The sequence below is a fragment of the Thamnophis sirtalis genome, unplaced genomic scaffold, assembly GCF_051295495.1.
Source record: "Thamnophis sirtalis isolate CommonGarterSnake01/CBP01778 unplaced genomic scaffold, rThaSir2_p1.2 scaffold_6, whole genome shotgun sequence".
Lineage (NCBI taxonomy): Eukaryota > Metazoa > Chordata > Lepidosauria > Squamata > Natricidae > Thamnophis > Thamnophis sirtalis.
This window is the reverse complement of record NW_028261386.1, coordinates 2305867-2329335: the sequence shown is the minus strand read 5'-3', so window position 1 is coordinate 2329335 and position 23469 is coordinate 2305867. Positions and strand designations below refer to the sequence as shown.

The following is a 23469-nucleotide window of genomic DNA, read 5'->3' as shown; positions in this document are numbered from 1 at the left end:
GTCATTATCAACATCTTTATACTATCCAAAAGAGACAATCTGTTGTGGCCAGAGGAGCTGGCAGCAGATTTGGACAGTGAGGAGGTTGGGGAGGAACATGGGCCAGTCCTGGAGTCTGGGGAAGGCTCTGAAAAGGGCTCTGTGTCGAAGGCAGAGAAAGGGCCAGGGCCGTCTGACAGTTACCAGCTGCCTTCGGAGTCAGACATCAGTGGGGTAGAAGCTGGAGCCTGTTCCCAGTGTGCGCATGTGCAGAGTTACCAGATGAAGGGAGCAGCTAAAGAACAGGGGCCGACTTGGGAGTAAGGCCACAAGTGGACGATGAATGGCTCCTCCCAGAGGAAATAGAGGAGCGAAAGGGGAGTGGAGTTTGCAGGAGACAATTAGTTCGCTGAATTGGTTCATGACTCTCCGAGACTCCTTGCCAAATTTTGCAGAAATCGGCCTGTCAGCTCTCCAAGCCAGATAAGGTCTGTGACTGTAAATCCTCCTTTGAAAGACTTTGCTGGATGTGAATGAGCAGAATTCACAGTCAATTAATAAAAGGTTTTTTTTGTTGGGATAAGGAGTTTGCTTCATGCTCTCGGGAAGCCTCGGTCAGAACACAATTGAAAAGCTAAAAATCATCCAAAAGCACCTCATCAGTAATCAACACCCTCAGAAGAGAGCTGATGTTGCGACAGCACGACTTGCAATCTTGGTGTCCCGAGATCGCAGTTGAATTCCTGCCGCTGGACGGTCCATTCGGACCTAAACCGTCCCATAGAGACGGTGATTGAGAAGGGCACCTCCTGCTGATCATGCTTGCCCCGGTAACCTCTTTTAGCCATTTTTTAATCCTTCTCCAGTATTTCGTGGCCTCAGTACAGGACCACCAAATATGGTAGAATGTGCCATCCTTTCTTCCACATTTCCAACACAGTGGAGATTTGATATAAAAAGCAGGTGATGACTATGGAAGAGATGCATGGAAATACTGTAACCAATTGACACACTTTCTACAATTTGTAATGGAAGATAGTTTTTTTTAAATTTTATTTTTATATTTTTATGTTTTATTTGTTTTATGTTTTAAAAACAAATAAAAATTGTTTTTTTAAAAAAGCAATCAACACCCAAATGAACAGAGATTAATGACAAGATTAACACTAGAAAGCAACGATCTTGAAGCAAACAATTCTTCAATCAAGAAACTAGCAATAGCAATTAGACTTATATACCGCTTCATAGGGCTTTCAGCCCTCTCTAAGCGGTTTACAGAGTCAGCATATCACCCCCACAGTCTGGGTCCTCATTTTACCCACCTCAGAAGGATGGAAGGCTGAGTCAACCTTGAGCCAGTTAGATTTGAACCGCCGAACTGCAGCTAACAGTCAGCTGAAGTGGCCTGCAGTACTGCACCCTAACCACTGTGCCTCCTCGCCTCTACCAAACTACCAAAACAGACAGACAAGCTAACATCAATCAAGGAACCTCTCTCAAGAACACTCCCACCAATACTGATAGTGCAAGCCACTTCATATAACGTGAGACCAAACCCTACTTTCTATGTAGCCCTGATGATGTTACTTAGGTTGATAATGAAACGTCTGCAAGAAAACAGCCAAGTTCAGAGAGTACCAAGGACACTGCATGTCTTCTCTTTTTCTTTATTATATTTTTTTCTTTCCATTACATTGTTCCCCCCTTTTTAAAACACTTCTACAACTTCTACTCTTTATTTTTCTTTTTAGTTTGTATTTTTACTATTGCAATTATAATATTTAATGAAATTATGGTTTGTTTGTTTTTAAGTGACTTGATAAGCGGCGACCACGTTTACGACTTTCGCAGTGTTTCCTTAATCCGTTGATCACCATTATGGTCAGCCTCTGTTGCCCTCTGCCTGGCTTTTTTCTTTTTCCCCCGCAGGCAAAGCAGAGTTGTTGGAAAGGAAGAGATTGCAAGAGAATAAGCAGCCACGCAATAGTGCCGCGAGGGGGAATCTATGGCACGCATGCCACAGGTGGCACGCGGAATCATTTCTGAGGGCACGCGAGACATTACCTGGTCAGCTCCAGCGCCCATGTGCTCACTGGCCAGCTGATTTTTTTGGGCTTGGTTTTTGGCCGTTTTTCGCCCTCCTGAAGCCTCCCGAGGGAGAAAAACAGGCCAACAGGCAACCCGGAAATCGGAAAACGGGCCATTTCCGGCCTCCGAGGGCCTCCAGGGAGGCAGGGGCGGCCGTTTTCACCCTCCCCAGGCTCCTAGAATGCCTCTGTAGCCTGGAGAGGGCAAAAAATGGACCTACCTGGCCCATCGGAAGTTAGAAAATCGGCCATATCTAGCCTCTGGGAGGCCTTCCGGGGGTGAGCGGGGGAGGCCGTTTTTGCCGCCCTCAGGCTCCTAGAAAGCCTCTGGAACCCGAGGAGGGCAAAAAACGGGCCTACTGAGCACACCAGAAGTCAGGAAATGATCTGTTTCCGGCCTCTGGGGTGTGTGTGTGAGGCCATTTTCAGCCTCCCCAGGCTATAAGGAAGCCATGTGCACATGCACAGGGCAGCGGGCAGGGGGTCACTCAGCATGTGTAGGGGGCACGGCATGGGGGGCATTAAATTATGAGGGTGCCCGCGCGTCCTTTTGGCACTCGAGGTGAAAAAGGTTCACCATCACTGCAATAGAGTGTATTTATCAAATCAAAACACTGGTGCCAGCAACTGCAGGCTCACCATGCAAACAGCCCATTGTACCATATTGTTCAGAGTATAAGACGCTCTGAAGTATAAGATGCGCCTAGCTTCTGGGGAGGAAAACAAGAAAAAAAAATCTGCCTCTGCCTCCCCGCAATTTGCCTCCTTGCAGCAAAGAACAAACAGCCCGTTTCAGTTTCAGAACAGCCTGATTAGCACGATCAGCTGTTTCAGGCTGCAGAGATTGCCATAGCCTATTGCCACCTCCGCATGCCCTGTTTTCGGTCTCTACGCACCCCATTTTCCACCTCTTTCGGGTAGCGGGGATCAGAATGGGTGGAAAATGGGGCGTGCAGAGGCCGAAAATGGGTCGCATGGAGGCGGCAATAGGCAATGGCAATCCCTGCAGCCTGAAACAGCTGACGGTCGGGAGGCCATCCAACCGACAATCAGCTGCTTGTGCTAATCAGGCTGTGCTGAAGCTGAAACTGAAACAGGCTGTTTGCTGCTTGCTGCAAGGAGGCAAATTGCTGGGAGGCAGAAGCCAAAGGGGTGGGGCCAGCGGGTGGGCAGGACTGCATTTGGTGTATAAGACGCACCCAAATTTTCACTCTCTTTTGGGGAGGGGGGAGTGTGTCTTATACTCTGAAAAATACGGTATTCTCCATTGTGTGCCTGCTTACTCTCTTGTTGTCCCTTCCTCTCTAAACTCTCTGTAAGGAGTGGGAGAGAAAAAGTCCAAGCGATTTCTGTAGGCAACACCTCTGGGCATGATCTTTTGGGTTTTGTCTCCTCACCAAACTAGTCTGCGAAATTGCTATGTGGTTCAGGGTGATGTGCAAACTCCATTGCGTTAGCGACGTGGTTAAAACGATGTGGCTTCCCTTGCGCAAGGAACATAAAAGTTACCGCGTGCTCTTACGTATGTACCTTCCAGCCATCTGGCAAGGGAAGACACCTTTCTGATGTAAATCTGCAGCCAAATTTTTAAGATGCTCTTGTGTGCTTAGGTGGAGGAATGTCACTTACCAGGACTTGGTGTGGCTTTGACACTGGACCACACCAAGAATGAGTTTTCGGAGGACGGTGTCAGTGACCTGATCTGCTTTGTGAGTGGCTTGTTGCTTGGAACGAACGCCAAAGTTCGGACGTGGTTTGGAACTTTTATCCGGAACGGTCAACAGGTGAGAACATCTGGGCTTGATAGAGGAAAAGGTCATAGCCAATACTGGTAGTCCTCAATTTACAACAATTCATTTAGCGACTGCTCAGAGTTACAATGGCGTGAAGGAGTGATTTCTGACGGTTTTTGCACTTATGACCGTTGTGGCATTCCCCACAGTCATACGATCAAAATTTGGGTGCCTGGCAATTGGCATGTATTTACGACAGTCGCAGCATCCTGGGGTGCGTGTAACCACCATTTAAAGACCATCCCAGCCAGTTTCTGACAAGCAAAGTCAATGAGGGAAGCTGAATTCACTTAAGGACAGAGCAATTCACTTAACAACTGCAGTGATTCCCTTAACAGCTGTGGCAAACAAAAGTTAGATTTAGACTTAGAATAACTTTATTGTCACTTTAAATGTACACCGATCAGCATACATTAAAATGAAATTTCGTTGCATACAGTTCTCAAAAGGGTCATTGCCTCCAATATATACTAAATAAACATGATAAAAGACTATGCATATAGCCATATACAGAAGGATAGACTTGAACATTGGGCACTATCTAACAAAATGAAATTCAACGATGAAAAGAGTAAGGTTTTACATTTAGGCAAGGAAAACGAAATGCACAGGTACAGTATAGGTGGTACCTTCCTCAACAGTAGTAACTGTGAGAGGGATCTTGGAGTCCTAGTGGACAACCATTTAAATAGGAGCCAGCCGTGTGCAGCAGCTGCCAAAAAAGCCAACACAGTTCTAGGCTGCATAAACGGGGATACAATCAAGGTCACGTGAAGGGTTAATACCACTTTATAAGGCCTTGGTAAAGCCACACTTGGAATACGGCATTCAGTTTTGGTCACCACGATGTAGAAAAGATGTGGAGACTCTAGAAAGAGTGCAGAGAAGAGCAACAGAGATGATTAGGGGACTGGAGGCTGAAACATATGAAGAACGGTTGCAGGAATTGGGTATGTCTAGTTTAATAAAAAGAAGGACTAGGGGAGACATGATAGCAGTCTTCTAATATCTAATGGGCTTCCAGAAAGAAGAGGGAGTCAAACTCTTCTCCAAGGCACCTGAGGGTAGGACAAGAAACAATGGATGGAAACTAGTCAGGGAGAGAAGCAACCTGAAACTAAGGAGAAATTTCCTGACAGAACAATTAACCAGTGGAACAACTTGCCTCCAGAAGTTGTGAATGCCCCAACACTGGAAGTCTTTAAGAAGATGTTGGATAGCCATCTGTCTGAAACGGTGTAGGGTTTCCTGCCTAGGCAGGGGGTTGGACTAGAAGACCTCCAAGGTCCCTTCCAACTCTGCTATTCTGAAACATTCTTGATACTCAACTGCTTGAAACTCATTGAATTTGTCCTCAAGGCATTTTGAGGTGAAAACTTTGTCCTGGTACTCGTTGTTTGTTTGATACTCAACGCACAAGATAGAACATTGTTGACTGCCTTGTGACTCACTACATTATTCCTTATGGGAAATTTGGTCCTTATCGTTTTTGGTACTCATCATTCCTCCCGGAACCAATTAAGAATGAGTACTGAAGTACCACAATAACAGAATAACAGAGTTGGAAGGGACCTTGGAGGTCTTACTTCAGCTCCCTACTAGCAGGAGACTCTATACCAGGGGTATCAAATTCAAGGCCTGGGGGCCGGATCTGGCCCGCGGAGTGCTTAGATCTGGTCCATGCTTCCACCCTGAAAATAATGAGGGACCGGTCTGCGGTTCCTCTGCCAGGAAGAACGGAGCTCGTGAGGGTTGCGGGTGGCCCTCCCAAGCTCCGTTTTCACTGGCAGAGGGTTGCAGGAGGCCATCACAGGTGAAAATGGAGCTCGGGAGCCCGTTTTCACTTGTGGAGTGCTCAGGCCGCTGCAGAGCCCCCAACACGAGTGACGTTGAGCTGGCCACGCCCACTCTGACCACTTCCATCCTGACTCCCGGAGCTCAAAAAACAAAACCCTGATGCGGCCCTCATTGAAATTGGGCTTTGACAACCCTGCTCTTTCCCCATTCCAGAAAAATAGCCGTCCAGGTTCTTCTTCAAAATTTCCAGTGATGGAGCATCACAACTTCTGGAGATGAGCTGTTTTTCAGGGATCCGTTGTTCTTGGTGTCAGGAAATGTCTCTCCGTCTAGGTTGGATTCCTAAATGATCTTAGTTTGCTTGTGAAATTTTATTTCGAAAGCCCTGGGGTGTCTGGTTGTGTTCCTCTTACATACCATTTTAAGTATATACATTCACATCATTGTTATTCTTCTTTACATTTTTTTCATTCTTATACATTTAGTATTTCATTTAATAGGTTATAATATACAGTTTGGGTTGCTTTATTTACCATCCCTTCCTCCTGTTGTAACACCACCTTATTTTCCCTTTCTTTTCTACCTCCCTCCCTTCTCTACTTCCTTCCTTCCTCCTCTCTTCCCCTTCCTTCTTCACTTACCTTTCTCTTACTCCTACTCTTCCTCTTCCCCTTCCCCTGCCTACCCTCTCTCCTTCTCTTTCTCTCCCTTCTATCCTCTTCTCCTTCTCCTTCCTTCTTCCCTTACCTTTCTTCTACTCCTACTTTTCCTCTCCCCCTTCCTACCCTTTCTCCTTCTCTTGCTCTCCCTTCCATTCTCCTCTCCTTCTCCTTCCTTCTTCCCTTCCCTTTCTCCTACTCTTTCCCTTCCCCTTCCTACCTTCTCTCCTTCTCTTTCTCTCCCATTCTCCTCTCCTTCCTTCTTCCCTTACCTTTCTCCTACTCCTGCTCTTCCTCTCCCCCTTCCTACCCTTTCTCCTTCTCTTTCTCTCCCATCCTCCTCTCCTTCCCCTTCCTTCTTCCCTTACCTTTCTCCTACTCCTACTCTTCCTCTTCCTACACCCTCTCCTTTTCTTGCTCTCCCTTCCATTCTCCTCTTCTTCTCCTTCCTTCTTCCCTTACCTTTCTCCTACTCCTGCTCTTCCTCTCCCCCTTCCTACCCTTTCTCCTTCTCTTTCTCTCCCATCCTCCTCTCCTTCCCCTTCCTTCTTCCCTTACCTTTCTCCTACTCCTACTCTTCCTCTTCCTACACCCTCTCCTTTTCTTGCTCTCCCTTCCATCCTCCTCTCCTTCCCCTTCCTTCTTCCCTTACCTTTCTCCTACTCCTACTCTTCCTCTTCCTACACCCTCTCCTTTTCTTGCTCTCCCTTCCATTCTCCTCTTCTTCTCCTTCCTTCTTCCCTTACCTTTCTCCTACTCCTGCTCTTCCTCTCCCCCTTCCTACCCTTTCTCCTTCTCTTTCTCTCCCATCCTCCTCTCCTTCCCCTTCCTTCTTCCCTTACCTTTCTCCTACTCCTACTCTTCCTCTTCCTACACCCTCTCCTTTTCTTGCTCTCCCTTCCATCCTCCTCTCCTTCCCCTTCCTTCTTCCCTTACTTTTCTCCTACTCCTACTCTTCCTCTTCCTACACCCTCTCCTTTTCTTGCTCTCCCTTCCATTCTCCTCTTCTTCTCCTTCCTTCTTCCCTTACCTTTCTCCTACTCTTCCTCTCCCCCTTCCTACCCTCTCTCCTTCTCTTTCTCTCCCTTCCATCCTCCTCTCCTTCCCCTTCCTTCTTCCCTTACCTTTCTCCTACTCCTACTCTTCCTCTCCCCCTTCCTATCCTCCCTCTGGTATTCCTGTGTGGCGCTAAGCCCTAAGTGGGGGTTTGCTCAGCAAATCGATGTTAAAGGGAGCCACGTTCTCCTTTTCTTGTGCAGCGCAAACGGGAGAACATCAGCTCCGTGCTGTGGCAGATGAGGAGGCAGCTGCTGCTGGAACTGATGGAGATCCTTCCCACCGTCCGCAGTTTGCACATCCCCGAGGAGGCCGAGCCAGACATGGAACCCAACATCTCGGTCTATTCTGGGTTGAAGGAGGAACATGTCGTCAAGGCCAGCGCCCTCCTGCGTCTCTACTGTGCTCTGATGGGCATTGCGGGCTTAAAGTGAGCAGGCCTTGATAGGTCTTCCGGGGACTTAAGTCATCCTACGATGGTCATGTTTGCGGGTGGTGTCTCAGATGTCCCTTTCGTGGCCATTCATGGGATGGTAGCAGCTGAGGTCCAACATGTGTAGTGGGAGCGTTGTTTGAGGAAAGATCCAATTCTTCCCATCAGTTTTAACTTAGTAAATTTAAGACAGGTGGGCTTCCACTCCCAGAATTCCCCAGCCAAAATGTTTTCAGATGGGTGGACTTCCACTCCCAGAATTCCCGAGCCAGCATGCTTTAAGAGGGGTGGGCTTCCACTCCCAGAATTCCCCAGCCAGCATGCTTTAAGATGGGTGGACTTCCACTCCCAGAATTCCCCAGCCAGCATGCTTTAAGAGGGGTGGACTTCCACTCCCAGAATTCCCCAGCCAAAATGTTTTCAGATGGGTGGACTTCCACTCCCAGAATTCCCCAGCCAAAATGTTTTCAGGGCCTCTGGGAGGCTGGGGGAGGCCGTTTTCACCCTTCCCAGGTTTCAGGAAAGCCTCTAAACCAGTATTTCTCAACCTTGGCCCCTTGAAGATGTCTGGACTTCAACTCCCAGTATTCCCCAGCCAGCAGGCTTTAAGATAGATGGACTTCCACTCCCAGAATTCCCCAGCCAGCGTGCTTTAAGAAAGTCGAGGACCCCAGGTTTAGAAGACCTGTCTTGCAAACGACCCCAGCAAGGGGAGGGGGAAAATATGCCCAGCCCATAGGATGCAGCTAATCCCATCTTTGTCTCATCCTGCAGGCCGACCGACGAAGAAGCAGAGCAGCTACTTCAGCTCATGACCAGTCGCCCGCCAGCCACTCCGGCAGGAGTCCGCTTTGTGTCGCTCTCTTTCTGCATGCTGCTTGCTTTCTCCACACTGGTCAGGTATCCTTTGAGTAACCGGAGTATCCCCTGAAGAAAGGAAAAATGTCATTGCAGGGGAGGGGGGTCCCCATTTCTACAGCAGCAGAATAATCTGCAGGGGTGGGTTCCTGCCAGTTCTAAGCTCTTCTATAGAAGAGGTTCCACAAATCTGCAGTGCTGTTTAGAACCGGTTCCAGCTCCCTCCCCCCGCTTGTCCGCACATCATCAAGATAAAGAGCAAGAGGAGGAATTCTGGGAGTTGAAGTCCACAAGTCTTAAAGCTGTCAAGTTTGAACATCCCTGGGGTTTCTTTCTCTCTAAAGGGTTAGGGGTGCAAGGGTCTTGTAACTTGACAGCTTTAAGACTTGCACACTTCAATGCCAGAGTTCCTGAGCCAACATGACTGGAGGAGGAATTCTGGGAGTTGAAGTCCACGAGTCTTAAAGCTGTCAAGTTTGAACATCCCTGGGGTTTCTTTCTCTCTAAAGGGTTAGGGGTGCAAGGGTCTTGTAACTTGACAGCTTTAAGACTTGCACACGTCAATGTCAGAGTTCCTGAGCCAACATGACTGGAGGAGGAATTCTGGGAGTTGAAGTCCATGAGTCTTAAAGCTGTCAAGTTTGAACATCCCTGGGGTTTCTTTCTCTCTAAAGGGTTAGGGGTGCAAGGGTCTTGTAACTTGACAGCTTTAAGACTTGCGTGCTTCAAATGCCAGAGTTCCTGAGCCAACATTTTGGTTGCTAAGCAAGAGCGTTGTTAAGTGAGTTTCACCACATTTTACAAGTTGGCCATGCCCACTAAGTCACATGACTGGCAAGCTACTTCCACCCGGCCACATGGCTGGCAAGCCACTCCCACCCGGTCACATGGCTGGCAAGCCACTCCTACAAAGCAGGCCACGCCTACAGAAGAGGTTCTAAAAAAATTTGAAACCCACCACTGATAATCTGCTACAGTAATCCACAGTCACAATTGTGCCCCAAATTTCTGTTGCTAAGCAAGACAGCCGTGGAGTGAGGCTTGCCCCATTTTCTGAACTTGTCACAAGTAGCAATAGCACATAGACTTGCTATCCTGTCCGACTTCCAATTCTAACACAAATTATCTCTTTAGTACCCCAGAACAGGAGCAGCTGATGGTGATGTGGCTGAGTTGGATGATCAAGGAAGAAGCTTATTTTGAAAGGTGAGAGGCCTTTCCCTGCCCTGGCCAAAATAACAATGTGCACTGTAATATGGTGTGAAGTATGAGTACCGCTTTATAAAGCCTTAGTAAGGCCACACCTGGAATCCTGCATCCAGTTTTGGTTCCCCACATCAGTGGTCTCCAACCTTGGCAACTTTAAGACCTGTGGACTTCAACTCCCAGAGTTCCTCAGCCAGCTGTGCTGGCTGAGGAACTCTGGGAGTTGAAGTCCACAAGTCTTAAAGTTGCCAAGGTTGGAGACCACTGCCCCACATGACAAATAAAAGATGTTGAGACTTTGGGGAAAAAGAGCAAAGAAGAGTAACTAAGATGATTAAAGGCCTGGAAACTAAAACACATGAAGAAGGCTTGCAGCAGGGGTGGGTTCCTGCCAGTTCTCACCTCCTACTATAGAAGAGGTTCCACAAATCTACAGTGCTTTTTAGAACCGGTTCCAGCTCCCTCCCCCCCCGCCCATCCACACATCATCAAGATGAAGAGCGAGAGGAGGAATTCTGGGAGTTGAAGTCCACAAGTCTTAAAGCTGTCAAGTTTGAACACCCCTGGGGTTATTTTTTCTAAAGGGTTAGGGGTGCAATGGTCTTGTAACTTGACGGCTTTAAGACTTGCACACTTCAATGCCAGAGTTCCTGAGCCAACATGACTGGAGGAGGAATTCTGGGAGTTGAAGTCCACAAGTCTTAAAGCTGTCAAGTTTGAACACCCCTGGGGTTATTTTTTTCTAAAGGGTTAGGGGTGCAAGGGTCTTGCAACGTGACAGAAGACTTGCGTGCTTCAAATGCCAGAGTTTCTGAGCCAACATTTTGGTTGCTAAGCTGAGTTTCACCACATTTTACAAGTTGGCCACGCCCACCCGATCACATGGCTGGCAAGCCACTCCCACAAAGCAGGCCACTCCTACAGAAGAGATTCTAAAAAAAATTTGAAACCCACCACTGGCTTGCAGGATTTGGGTTTGGCTAGTCTAGACAAAAGAAGGACTAGGGGAGACAGGATAGCAGTAATCCAGGGTTTGAGAGGCTGCGAGAAAGAGGGGAGGGGGAGGTTCAATATATTTTCCAAAGCACCAAAGGGCAGGACAAGAAACAATGGATGGAAACTAATCAAGGAAAGAAGCAACCTGGGATTAAGGAGAAACTTCCAAACAGTGAGGATAATTAATCAGTGGAACGGCTTGCCACTGGAAGTTGTAGGTGCTTCATCCACTGGAAGCTTTTAAGAAGAGACTAGACAGTCACTTGTCTGAAATGGTATAGGGTCAGGGGGCTGGACTAGAAGATCTCCAAGGTCCCCTCCAGCTCTATTGCGATTCTGTAAAATATTCCCAATGAAAAAACATTGCCTCTTCTCCCCCCCACCTTCCTATTCTGACAGCACTTCCGGAGTTTCAGCTTCCTTTGGGGAGATGCTGTTATTGGTCGCCATGTATTTCCATAGCAACCAGCTCAGTGCCATCATCGAGTTGGTGTGCTCTACTTTGGGGATGAAGGTAAGTGGTCCATTCCCACCGCTGGGCCTGGAGCCGCAGGCCTTCCTGCTCGACTTTCCTGAAGCTGCCTCTATGATCTGTCAAACATCCCAGATGTAACCCAAGAATCAGTTTGGTCTAGGTGCAGGGCTCTCCCACCTTAGCAACTTTAAGACTTGTGGACTTCAACTCCCAGAGTTCCTCAGTCAGCTTTGCTTGTGGACTTGTGAACTTCAACTCCCAGAGTTCCTTAGCCAGCTTTGCTTGTGAACTTCAACTCCCAGAGTTCCTTAGCCAGCTTTGCTTCTGGACTTCAACTCCCAGAGTTCCTCAGCCAGCTTTGCTTCTGGACTTCAACTCCCAGAGTTCCTTAGCCAGCTTTGCTTGTGAACTTCAACTCCCAGTGTTCCTCAGCCAGCTTTGCTTCTGGACTTCAACTCCCAGAGTTCCTTAGCCAGCTTTGCTTCTGGACTTCAACTCCCAGAGTTCCTTAGCCAGCTTTGCTTCTGGACTTCAACTCCCAGAGTTCCTCAGCCAGCTTTGCTTCTGGACTTCAACTCCCAGAGTTCCTTAGCCAGCTTTGCTTGTGAACTTCAACTCCCAGTGTTCCTCAGCCAGCTTTGCTTCTGGACTTCAACTCCCAGAGTTCCTTAGTCAGCTTTGCTTCTGGACTTCAACTCCCAGAGTTCTTCAGCCAGCTTTGCTTCTGGACTTCAACTCCCAGAGTTCCTTAGCCAGCTTTGCTTGTGAACTTCAACTCCCAGTGTTCCTCAGCCAGCTTTGCTTCTGGACTTCAACTCCCAGAGTTCCTTAGTCAGCTTTGCTTCTGGACTTCAACTCCCAGAGTTCTTCAGCCAGCTTTGCTTGTGAACTTCAACTCCCAGTGTTCCTCAGCCAGCTTTGCTTCTGGACTTCAACTCCCAGAGTTCTTCAGCCAGCTTTGCTTCTGGACTTCAACTCCCAGTGTTCCTCAGCCAGCTTTGCTTCTGGACTTCAACTCCCAGAGTTCCTTAGCCAGCTTTGGTTGTGAACTTCAACTCCCAGAGTTCCTTAGCCAGCTTTGCTTCTGGACTTCAACTCCCAGAGTTCCTTAGCCAGCTTTGCTTCTGGATTTCAACTCCTAGAGTTCCTTAGCCAGCTTTGCTTCTGGACTTCAACTCCCAGAGTTCCTTAGCCAGCTTTGCTTCTGGACTTCAACTTTCAGCTTTGCTGGCTGAGGAACTCTAGGAGTTGAAGTCCAAGAGTCTTCAAGTTGCCCAGGTTAGAGAGCCCTGGTCTAGTGAAGAAGGCACCAGCTAGAAAGGAGGAGATGAAGAGTTTTAGTCCCAGTCTTAAGTTTGGAAGCTGGCTGGGATGACTTTAGGCCAATCCCCTGAAGACTGGAGGCTGAAACATACCGTATGATAAACAGTTTCAGGAACTGGGTATGTGTAGTCTAATGAAAGGAAGGACCGTTTTTTTGTTCGTTTTTGCCGCTCCCCCCAGCCCCCAGGAGCACTTTGCATGCCTCTCAAAGTCTCCACATGGCCCGTTTTTCACAAAGAACAAGGTGTGCAGAGGGTTTTGGAAGCCTGCAAAGTGCAAAACCTTTTTTTTTTTTTAAATTACCTCATCAAAATCTTGGTGCATTTTATACTCCGAAAAATACGGTACTTATGAGGAACATGGACTGTACCGAAAACCCCATCATGGCAACATTAGTGTTCCTGATCTTCCTTTTATTTCAGATCGTCATCAAACCCAGTTCTCTGAGTCGCATGAAAACCATCTTCACCCAAGAGATTTTCACCGAACAGGTAAAATCCGCTAATCCGTCTTTTTGCTTCATCCAAGATGGAAGTTCACTTTGGGTTGTTTTTTTTTTATTAAATAACACCAGTAAACCAGGAAAGCTTTATCTGGGTATATATTTCGTGTAAAACATTTCTACTTTGCTCTGCTGGTCAGTGACTGAATAAAGACTTGATTGATTTGTGCGGAGAGGGAAAAACTGACAAAAGAAATACAAGGAAAAGAGGAATCAGAATATTATCTAACTTGGAACAAATGGTGCAAATGGCTAGAGGACAGAAATAAGAAATAAGGAAACCTAAAACAGTGATGTAATAGAAGTATTAGGAGAGATGGATAGGATAGGATACAGCTAAGTGTTGTGGCCCAGCAGGAGCCGTTGGAGCTGCCACCAGACTCTGACAGCGAGGGGCCCTCTGAGTCGGCTCTGGAGGAGGTGGAGGACCCTGGACAGGGTTCCGACTCCGAGCAGGGCACAGAGAGGCTGGTTGGCCACCAGGAGGCACCTGAGCCTTGGACCAGTAGGGAGGAGACAAGGGAGAGTGAGCCGGAGGCCAGTAGTGAGTTGTTCCTGGATGCACGCCATCGAAGAGCTACTAGGCGTCAGGAACAATTACGCAATTACAGGAGGTGATTGTACTCAGCTGGTGATCATTAGGCTCCTCTCCAGACTATAAAAAGCTACTTGTGCACACGGCCCTCTTTGCAGAAGTCAACGCAGGATTGAATGTCGGAGGACAGTACTGTGAGCTTGGCAGGCTGGATTGCTGCCAAGCCTTTTCTGTGTTTATTGCTGCCTGAGTTTGTCTGAGTTGCTGTCAAGGTCCTTATCTGTTTGTTATGCTTGGCTTTCAGCCACCGAGGTTTTGGTGTCTTGCTATTAAAGTACATTCCAGTTAAGCTTGTCTCGGCATTCGTTACTGGACGGAGGAGGGGGTCAGAACAGCTAAGATAAATTAAGACATAGACATAGTTAAAAGTTAGTTAGAACACAACGTACAATATAGGCAGTATGATATTCTGATATAAACAGTTAAGTATAAATAAAGATGGAATAGTATATATAAATAAGTTTAGAATAAGGGGGTCACTACTGTCGTATAGGAGGTGAACGATCAATTGTATATACACACCGATATGGAACTGCTGTATGATGGAACGTTTGGTTCCTTTCTACGTTCAGTTTTGTTTATGTGTATGTGTGTTTAAAATAAAATTAATATATGTAAAAAAGATTTGATTGATTTCTATGCTTGCTTCACATAGAAATCTGCACATCTTACACAACAGGTAGTCCATGAATTACAAGTTAATTTAGTGACCATTCAAAGTTTCAACCATTAGACACACAAGGAATTTGGTGCAGAAGTTCTCAGCGGGCGAGCAAAACAATAGAATACAGTGTTGTGGCCCGCCAGCGGAGCTGGTAGCAGATTCAGACAGTGAGGAGGTTGGAGAGGAACATGGGCCAGTCCTGGAGGCTGAAGGCTCTGATGAGGGCTCTCTGTTGGAGGCAGAGAGGGGGCCACTGCCGTCTGACAGTTACCAGCTGCCTTCAGAGTCAGAGATCAGTGAGGCAGAAGAACAACTGGAGCCTGTTCCCAATGTGCGCATGTACAGAGCTGTGAGGAGAAGGGAACAACTGAGGAACAAGGGGTGACTCGGGAGTAAAGGCACAGGTGGATGGTGAATGGCCCCTCCCAGAGGGAATAAAAGAGGAGCGAAAGGGGAGTGGAGTTTGCAGGAGACAATTAGTTCCATTCATTAGGGTGAAGATCTCTTCCTGATTTCTTGCCAAATAATTGCTGCTACAGCGTGGCATTTGGAAGATATCGTCCTGGCAGCTCTCCAAGCCTGATAAAGGTCTGTGGTTGTGAAATCTCCTGAAAGACTAGATCAGGGATCAGCAAACTACGGCTCTGGAGCTGCATGTGGCTCTTTCCTCCCTCTGCTGCGGCTCCGTCACCGGTTGGCGCCACAATTTTGAGAGGAGCTTCCGGTGGCGGAGGGAGGAGAGAAGCCCAGTGCGCCAGGAGAAGACTCTATGACAAGGGGAGGGTTTTCCAGTTGTCTCCACAATTGATAGAGCTTTTGGTTATGACAGGTAGAGGAAAAAGGACGCCGCGCTAGGAGGAGACTCTATGGCGGGGGAACTGAACTTCCGGTCAGCTCCAGAATTGAACAGGGGGCTTCTGGTTAGGACCTTTGTGGCTCCTGGTCTTTTCGGTGGGAAACGGGTCCAAATGGCTCTTTGAGTGTTTAAGTTTGCCGACCCCTGGACTAGACCGGTACTTTGCTGGAGAGGAATTCACCGTAAATTAAATAAAAGAAGTTTGATGGGGATGAGGAGGAGTCTGTTTCATGCTCTTGGGAGGCCTCGGTCACAACATGCAGAGCAGAGCTTCAGGGAAGATCTTTGGGAGAACGCGGCCCTCTCGCCTGGTGGGGCGCTAACGCCTTTCTTTCTCCTAGGTGGTGACCGCTCATGCAGTGCGCGTGGCCGTCACGAGCAACTTGAGCGCCAACATCACCGGCTTCCTGCCCATCCATTGCATTTACCAGCTTCTCAGGAGCCGTTCGTTCACCAAGCACAAAGTCTCCATCAAGGTGGGTCGTGAATTTTGCACGGTTTGGTGGTGGTGGTGGGGGGAAACGAAGAGAGAATTAAGACAATTACTTAATCTTTGGTATCACCAAGAAGGGCTGGGAAATGATTGCTCTCTGAAATTGGGGTCCCAAAAGTGCAGGAAGTCCTTGACCTACAGCTGGTTGTTTAGTGACGGTTCAGAATCAAAACGCACCCACCTTAGGGGATGCGGGTAATCCTTGACTTACAACTGTTTGTTTAGCGACCGTCCATAGTTGCCACACGAGGTGCTCTCTTTGTGCTCTCTGAGCTTGGTTCTTTTCTTGCAGATGTTTCATGAGCCCAGCTAGGTAACATCATCAGTGCTGGAAGGGAGAGGGGTTCACTCTTTCAAACAGGGAACAATAGCCTAATTGAGGAAGTACCAAGAACACGCCCACCAACAGAAAGGCCACGCCTTTCTATCTATATTAATGGAGAGCAAGCCCCCGCTCCCTTCTAGCACTGACATTGTTACTTAGTTGGGTCCAGAAATGTCTGCAAGAAAACCACCAAGCTCAGAGAGCATTAAGGACCCCACAGTCGTCGTTGTCATCCTCCTTCTCCTCCAACCCCACTTCCTTCTAGCACTGATGATGTTAATTAGTTGGGTCAAGAAATGTCTGCAAGAAAACCACCAAGCTCTGAGAGCATCAAGAACACCACAGTCTCCTCCTCCTCCTCCCTGCATACCCCCTCCTTTCTAAGCACTGATGATGTTACTTAGTTTGGTCATGAAAGGTCTGCAAGAAAATCACTAAACTCAGAGAGCACCAAGGACCCCACAGTCCTCCCCCCTCTTCCTCAAACCCTCCTCCCTTCTAGCACTGATGATGTTACTTAGTTGGGTCAAGAAATGTTTGCAAGAAAATCACCAACTCAGAGAGCACCAAGGACCTCACTGTCCTCCTCCTCCTCTTCCTCCTCTTCCTTCTCCTCCCCCTCCTCCTCCTCCTCTCCTCAACCCCCCCTCCCTTCTAGCACTGATGATGTTACTTAGTTGGGTCAAGAAATGTCTGCAAGAAAACCACCAACTCAGAGAGCACCAAGGACCTCACTGTCCTTTTCCTCCTCCTCCTTCTTTTCCTCCTTCTCTTCCTCCTCCTTCTCCTCCTCCTCCTTTTCCTCCTTCTCTTCTTCCTTCTTCTCCTCCTCCTCCTCCTTCTCCTCCTCCTCCTCCTCCTTTTCCTTCCCCTCCTCCTCCTTCTCCTCCTCCTTCTCCTCCTCCTCCTCCTCCTTTTCCTCCTTCTCTTCTTCCTCCTTCTCCTCCTCCTCTTTCTCCTCCTCCTTCTCCCCTCCTCCTTCTTCTCCTCCTCCTCCTCCTCCTCCCCCTCCTCTCCATAAACCCCACTCCCATCTAGCACTGATGATCTTACTTAGTTGGTTCCTGTAGTCTGCAATTTTTCTGGAAATCCATTCCTACTCCCACACCATTCGTTCGTCCCAAATTGCATCACTAAAAGTCTAAAAAGAAAATTTAAAAAGCCAGAAAGTCCAGCTGCCTCCTGAAAAAGCACCTTAGGGACCACTACCCCCCTGGATGACTTGAGAATCTTGATACAGACACACATGGGAAGGCTCCCGTTTTCCTGTTCTTATTCTCGCCAGCCAACTTTCCCTCTTTCATGTTTCTCTCTCTCTCTTCAGGACTGGATTTACAGACAACTCTGTGAAACGACAACGCCCCTCCACCCTCAGTTGCTCCCACTCATCGATGTGTACATCAACTCTGTTCTGACCCCGGCCTCCAAATCCAACCCAGAAGCCACCAACCAACCCATCACGGAGCAAGAAATCTTGAATGTTTTCAGAGGACTGACCGGGGTAATAAAATGAGAAAACAAGATTAATTTAACATTTAAGGGTGATGTTAAGCTGATGCATAGGGACGCCGTGGCTCGGTGGCTCAGACGCTGAGCTTGTCGATCGGAAAGGTCGGCAGGTCGGCAGTTCAGCAGTTCGAATCCCTAGCGCCGCGTAATGGAGTGAGCTCCCGTTACTTGTCCCAGCTTCTGCCAACCTAGCAGTTTGAAAGCACGTAAAAATGCAAGTAGAAAAATAGGAACCACCTTTGGTGGGAAGGGAACACCGTTCCGTGCACCTTCGGTGTTTAGTCATGCCGGCCACATGACCACGGAGACGTCTTTGGACAGCGCTGGCTCTTCGAGGTGGCGCAGTGGTTAAATGCAGCATTGCAGGCTACTTCAACTGACTGCAGTTCTGCAGTTCGGCTGTTCAAATCTCACCAGCTCAGGGTTGACTCAGCCTTCCATCCTTCCGAGGTGGGTAAAATGAGGACCCAGATTATTGTTGGGGGCGATATGCTGACTCTGTAAACCGCTTAGAGAGGGCTGAAAGCCCTATGAAGCGGTATATAAGTCTAACTGCTATTGCTATTGCTATTACTATTGCTATTCGGCTTTAAAACGGAGATGAGCACTGCCCCCTAGAGTCGGGAACGACTAACACATATGTGCGTGGGGAACCTTTACCTTTAAGCTTGTGTATGTAGGTGTTTTCTACTGCAATGATTTTGGTTCTATCGGTATTTTGTCCTAGAATTGCCTATAGGAAGAGGATGATATTATAACTTCCAACTATATAAATTGGTGTTTTCAACTTTGGCCACTTTAAGATGGGTGGACTTCAACTCCCAGAATTCCCCTGCAAGCATGAGGAATTCTGGGGGTTGAAACCCAGTTATCTTAAAGTAGATGTATTTGTGGATGTGTCTGATTTATATTCCAGCTGGAAGATGTACAGGCTAGCTCTCAGAATTCCCTAGTGTGACTGGCTGGGGAATTCTGGGAGTTGAAGTCCACCTACCTTCATGTTCCGAAGGTTGAGAAATGCTAGTATGATGTTTCCTTCTTGTCTTCCTTTTGAAACGGGATTTCAAGCTTGTAAGCTACCCAGAGTTACCCTGTGGTAAGACGTCTAAATGTCTAGTTTAATGAAAAGAAGGACTAGCGGAGACATGATAGCAGGGTTCCGATATCTCAGGGGCTGCCACAAAGAAGAGGGAGTCAAACTATCCTCTAAGGCACCTGAGGGTAGAACAAGAAGCAGTGGGTGGAAACTAATCAAGGAGAGAAGCAACTTAGAACTAAGGAGAAATTTCCTGACAGTGAGGACAATTAACCAGTGGAACAGAAGTTGCCTCCAGAAGTTGTAAATGCCCCAACACTGGAAGTCTTTAAGAAGAGATTGGACAGCCATTTGTCTGAGGTGGTATAAGGCTTCCTGCCTAAGCAGGGGGTTGGACTAGAAGACCTCCAAGGGGATTTTGCAGTATCCTTCCCCTGGAGTGGGGAGGGAATGGGGATTTTGCAATATCCTTTCCCCAGGAGTCGGGAGGGAATGGGGATTTTACAGTATCCTTCTCCCGCCACGCCTACCAAGCCACTCCCACAGAACCGGTAGTAATTTTTTTTGGAATTTCACCACTGATTTGCCACGCCCCTTTCCTTCTCTGGGCTTAGCTGCCTCTTATCTGTTGCTTGCCTAATCTATGGCTCTTCCTTCTGTCTCCCAAGGTCTCTCCCTTATACTATGACATTTACCACATGGTGCATCTTCTGTGTCTCCCCCCCCCTTCCCCCCATCTATAGGGAGGAGAGGCTGCTCGGCTGAATCCCCGTTATGGAATCACAGTCCAGCTGTTGGTCCTCTACTACATCTTGTCTTACGAAGAAGCCATCCTGGCCAGTTCAAAGTCTTTGGGTACGAGGCAGAGAATTTGGGAGAGGGAGGGGGTTCCTCTAGGGAGTACGAACGGGGTCCTCTAGAGAGCACAAAGACTGCATTAGTTGCAGCCGTGTGACTTTCGAATACAGAAAGGCTGTGGTCCCAAAGGTGATTTTTTTTTTTTCAAGAGGCAACTGGACTTCTCGGTTTTTCCTTGAAGAGGTTTCGCTTCTCATCCCAGAAGCTTCTTCAGCTTCTTGGCTGGATGGTGGGGATTTATACTCCTTGCAGGTCATTTGCATCCTTTTAGCATCTTTGAAAGGCAGCAAAATCCACATTTTGGGCAGAGAGGACCGCTCTCGTTTGAACGAGAGATCCAAGAGACCATCTATGTTAGGGATGGCTAACCATGCCAATAGCGCATGTGCCACACCCATAATTCCAAACAGCAACCCCCTCCCGGCACATGTGTGCACAACCTCGTTGCCCCTCCAGCGCATGTGCACATGACATCCCGCCCTCCTGAAGCCTGGGGAGGGCAGAAATGGCCTCCTCCGGAAGCTGGAAACGGCCCGTTTTCGAACTTCCAGTAAGCCTGTTTTTTGCCCTCCCCAGGCTTTAGAGCAGTGTTTCTCAACTTTGGCCCCTTGAAGATGCCTGGACTTCAACTCCCAGAATTCCCCAGCCAGCACTGGCTGGGGAATTCTGGGAATTGAAGTCCAGACATCTTCAAGGGGCCAAGGTTGAGAAATACTTCTTTAGAGGCTTTCCTGAAACGGCCTCCCCCAGCATCTCAGAGGCCCTCAGGAAGCTGGAAATGGGCCATTACTGGTTTCTGGAGGGCAGCCGCTGGAGGCCATTTTCGCCCTCCTCAGACTTCAGGAAAGCCTCTGAAGCCTCGGGAGGGTGAAAAACGGGCCTACCAGGCCTACTGCAAATGTGGAAACGGGCCATTTCCAGCTTCAGAGAGCCTCTGGTTTCTGAGGGATCTCGGAGTCCTGGTGGACAACCATTTAAATAGGAGCCAGCCGTGTGCAGCAGCTGCCAAAAAAGCCAACACAGTTCTAGGCTGCATAAACAGAGGGATGGAATCAAGATCACGTGAAGTCTTAATACCACTTTATAAGGCCTTGGGAAGGCCACACTTGGAATACGGCATTCAGTTTTGGTCGCCATGATGTAGAAAAGATGTGGAGACTCTAGAAAGAGGGCAGGGAAGAGCAACAAAGAGGATTAGGGGACTGGAGACGAAAACATATGACGAACGGTTGCAGGAACTGGGTATGTCTAGTTGAATGAAAAGAAGGACTAGGGCAGACATGATAGCAGTCTTCCGATATCTCAGGGGTTGCCACAAAGAAGAGGGAGTCAAGCTATTCTCCAAGGCACCTGAGGGTAGAACAAGAAGCCATGGGTGGAAACTAATCAAGGAGAGAAGCAACTTAGAACTGAGGATAAATTTCCTGACAGAACAATCAATCAGTGGAACAGAAGTTGCCTCCAGAAGTTGTGGATGCCCCAACACTGGGAGTCTTTAAGAAGACGTTGGATAGCCATTTGTCTGGAACGGTATAGGGTCTCCTGCCTAGGCAGGGGGTTGAACTAGAAGACCTCCAAGGTCCCTTCCAACTCTGCTATTGTATTCTATTGTATTGTATTGATCTAAAAGGATGCAAATGACCAGCTGTCTGCAAAGAGTATAAATCCTTCCATTCCCCACCATCCAGTCAGAGCTGAAGAAGCTTCTTGGAGGAGATGCAAAACGTCCTTGAAGAAAAAAAAACAAGAAAGTCCAGTTGCCTCTTGGGAAAAAAAAAAGCACCTTTGAGACAACCATGAGGGGGAATGACTGAGAATCTCTACAAACCTGGCTGTTGCTGTCTTTGTGTTGTTGTGTCTTGCGCAGCTGCCATGCAAAGGAAGCCCAAATCTTATTCCCCCGCGCTGATGGATCAGATCCCAATTAAATTCCTCATCCGGCAGGCTCAAGGGCTACAGCAAGAATTGGGAGGTAAGTTCAGCTAAAGTTTCATCACGGAATCCTAGAGTTGGAAGGGGCCCTTGAGATCATCTAGTTTTTCCCCCCTCCCCCACCTGGAGTTTCTGATTAAAACATCTGGAATTCTGATTAAAGCATCTCTGACCGATGGCTTGGTTTTAAAATGCCTGATAAGTTCTGTTGTCCAGGAATTGAGCCTTTTGTGTTTTCAAAAGGAGGGGGGGGGGAGAAGGTATTTTTAATCACAGCCTTGACTTCCTTGACTTACAAACAGTCGTTTAGTGCAGTGTTTCTCAACCTTGGCCACTTGAAGATGTCTGGACTTCTCAGAATTCCCCAGCCAGCAAATGGTTGAGAAACACTGGTTTAGTGAGTGTTGAGAGTATGTGTTTGTGGGGTGCCTTCCTATTGGCTAATTAGAGTGTTGAAGGCTGGTGATTGGCTGTCATTTCCTTGTGCTGGCAAGCCCTCGGCTCCTAAGTATTTGATAAGCTGGTGGTAATTCGGCACTCCTGTTAAACCGGCCCCTTGTCAGTCAACACCAATCAGCCAATAGGAAGCCACTCAATATTAACACCACTCACAGAACAGCCCAAAGCACGTAGAGCGAAATTTCCCAAAATTGGGCTGCATCAGGAGTCCGAAAGCTCCCGGGGACCGACCCACATTCGATCTCCTATCATTATCCTGGGACACGTCTTATTTACCTTTGCTTGTGAGAGAAAATGGTGTGTACGGATAGACAAAATGCACCTGATGGCCAGGGGTGGGATTCAGCTGATTCGGACCGGTTCGGTGAATCGGAGGTTAATTTTACATCTGGTTCGCCGAACCGGTAGTTGTAAGAACTGGCTGGCCCTGCCCCTCTCAGGAGTCTCCACGCGGCCTGTTTTGGATGCCAGGTAAGGGCAGGGTCTGCGCAGAGGCTCTGGGAAGGTGAAAAATGGTCCTCCTGGAAGTTCCGTAAATCCAGAAACGGGCCCATTTCCAGCCTCCGGAGCTCCGGGGAGGCTGATTTCACCCTCCCGGAGACTCGAGAGAAGCCTCCGGAGGGCAAAAGCAGCACCACCCCCACCATGGTGCAGGAGGCCGAGTAGGCCATGCCCACCCAGCAACCGGGCAGAGAACTGGTTCCTACAATTTTTGAATCCCACCCCTGCTGACGGCGCAAATTTGCCGGAAGACTCAGAACAACGTGAAAAACGCCGGCGGCACAATGTAAAATCCACCAAATCTCAAAAGCATTCGATTACAGTTTAAAAACCCAGGGAGAGTAAAATAGCTTTCATTGTCATTGTTAGAATTTAGAATGCAAATTGTTGGAGAGTCAGTTTAAGGTCCGTGGCGGGGGGGGGGGGAGGTCTTCAACCTGTGCAACTTTAAGACTTGCGGACTTCAACTCCCAGAGTCCTGGGAGTTGAAGTCCGCAAGTCTTAAAGTTGCCCAGGTTGGAGACCCGTGTTTTAAGGCCCCAGGCTAGAAAGTGGCGCTGTTTTCTCCGTCCGCTCCTCATAACACCTATCCTCCGCGAGCTGCACTGGCTACCTGTCGATCTCCGGGTACGCTTCAAGGTGCTACTTGTCACCCGTAAAGCCCTTCATGGTAGTGGATCTGGGTACTTGAGAGACCGCCTACTGCCAATTACCTCCACTAGACCGATACGATCGCATCGATTAGGCCTCCTCCGAGTTCCATCTGCCGGTCAGTGTCGACTGGCAACTACGCGGAGGAGAGCCTTCTCGGTGGCAGCTCCAACCCTGTGGAACGATCTCCCCGTGGAGATTCGTACCCTCACCACCCTCCAGACCTTCCGCACAGCCCTCAGAATCTGGCTATCCCGTCAGGCCTGGGGTTAAGACTGTAACCCGCCCGAATGGTATGAATGTTGTGTTTTAATTATGTATTGTCTTATATGTTAAAGTCTGTCTTCCTCCCCCCCCCCCCCTTTTAAGTTGTGAGCCGCCCTGAGTCCCCCCAGGGAAAAGGGCGGCATATAAATAAACTTTAAC

General features: G+C 48.3%; 1 protein-coding gene across 1 annotated transcript in view; it reads left to right on the top strand.

The window, feature by feature from the left end:
* The window catches only part of INTS2 (integrator complex subunit 2), a 46152-nt gene that overhangs the window by 8082 nt on the left and 14601 nt on the right, over positions 1-23469 (top strand). Inside the window, exons 7-16 of the mRNA XM_087717099.1 lie at positions 3677-3850; positions 7575-7801; positions 8579-8704; positions 9797-9868; positions 11264-11378; positions 13085-13153; positions 15621-15755; positions 17422-17598; positions 19386-19497; positions 21368-21472. Of these exons, the coding sequence (XP_087573225.1) occupies positions 3677-3850; positions 7575-7801; positions 8579-8704; positions 9797-9868; positions 11264-11378; positions 13085-13153; positions 15621-15755; positions 17422-17598; positions 19386-19497; positions 21368-21472 (1312 nt within the window). The remainder of the gene's footprint in view (positions 1-3676; positions 3851-7574; positions 7802-8578; positions 8705-9796; positions 9869-11263; positions 11379-13084; positions 13154-15620; positions 15756-17421; positions 17599-19385; positions 19498-21367; positions 21473-23469) is intronic.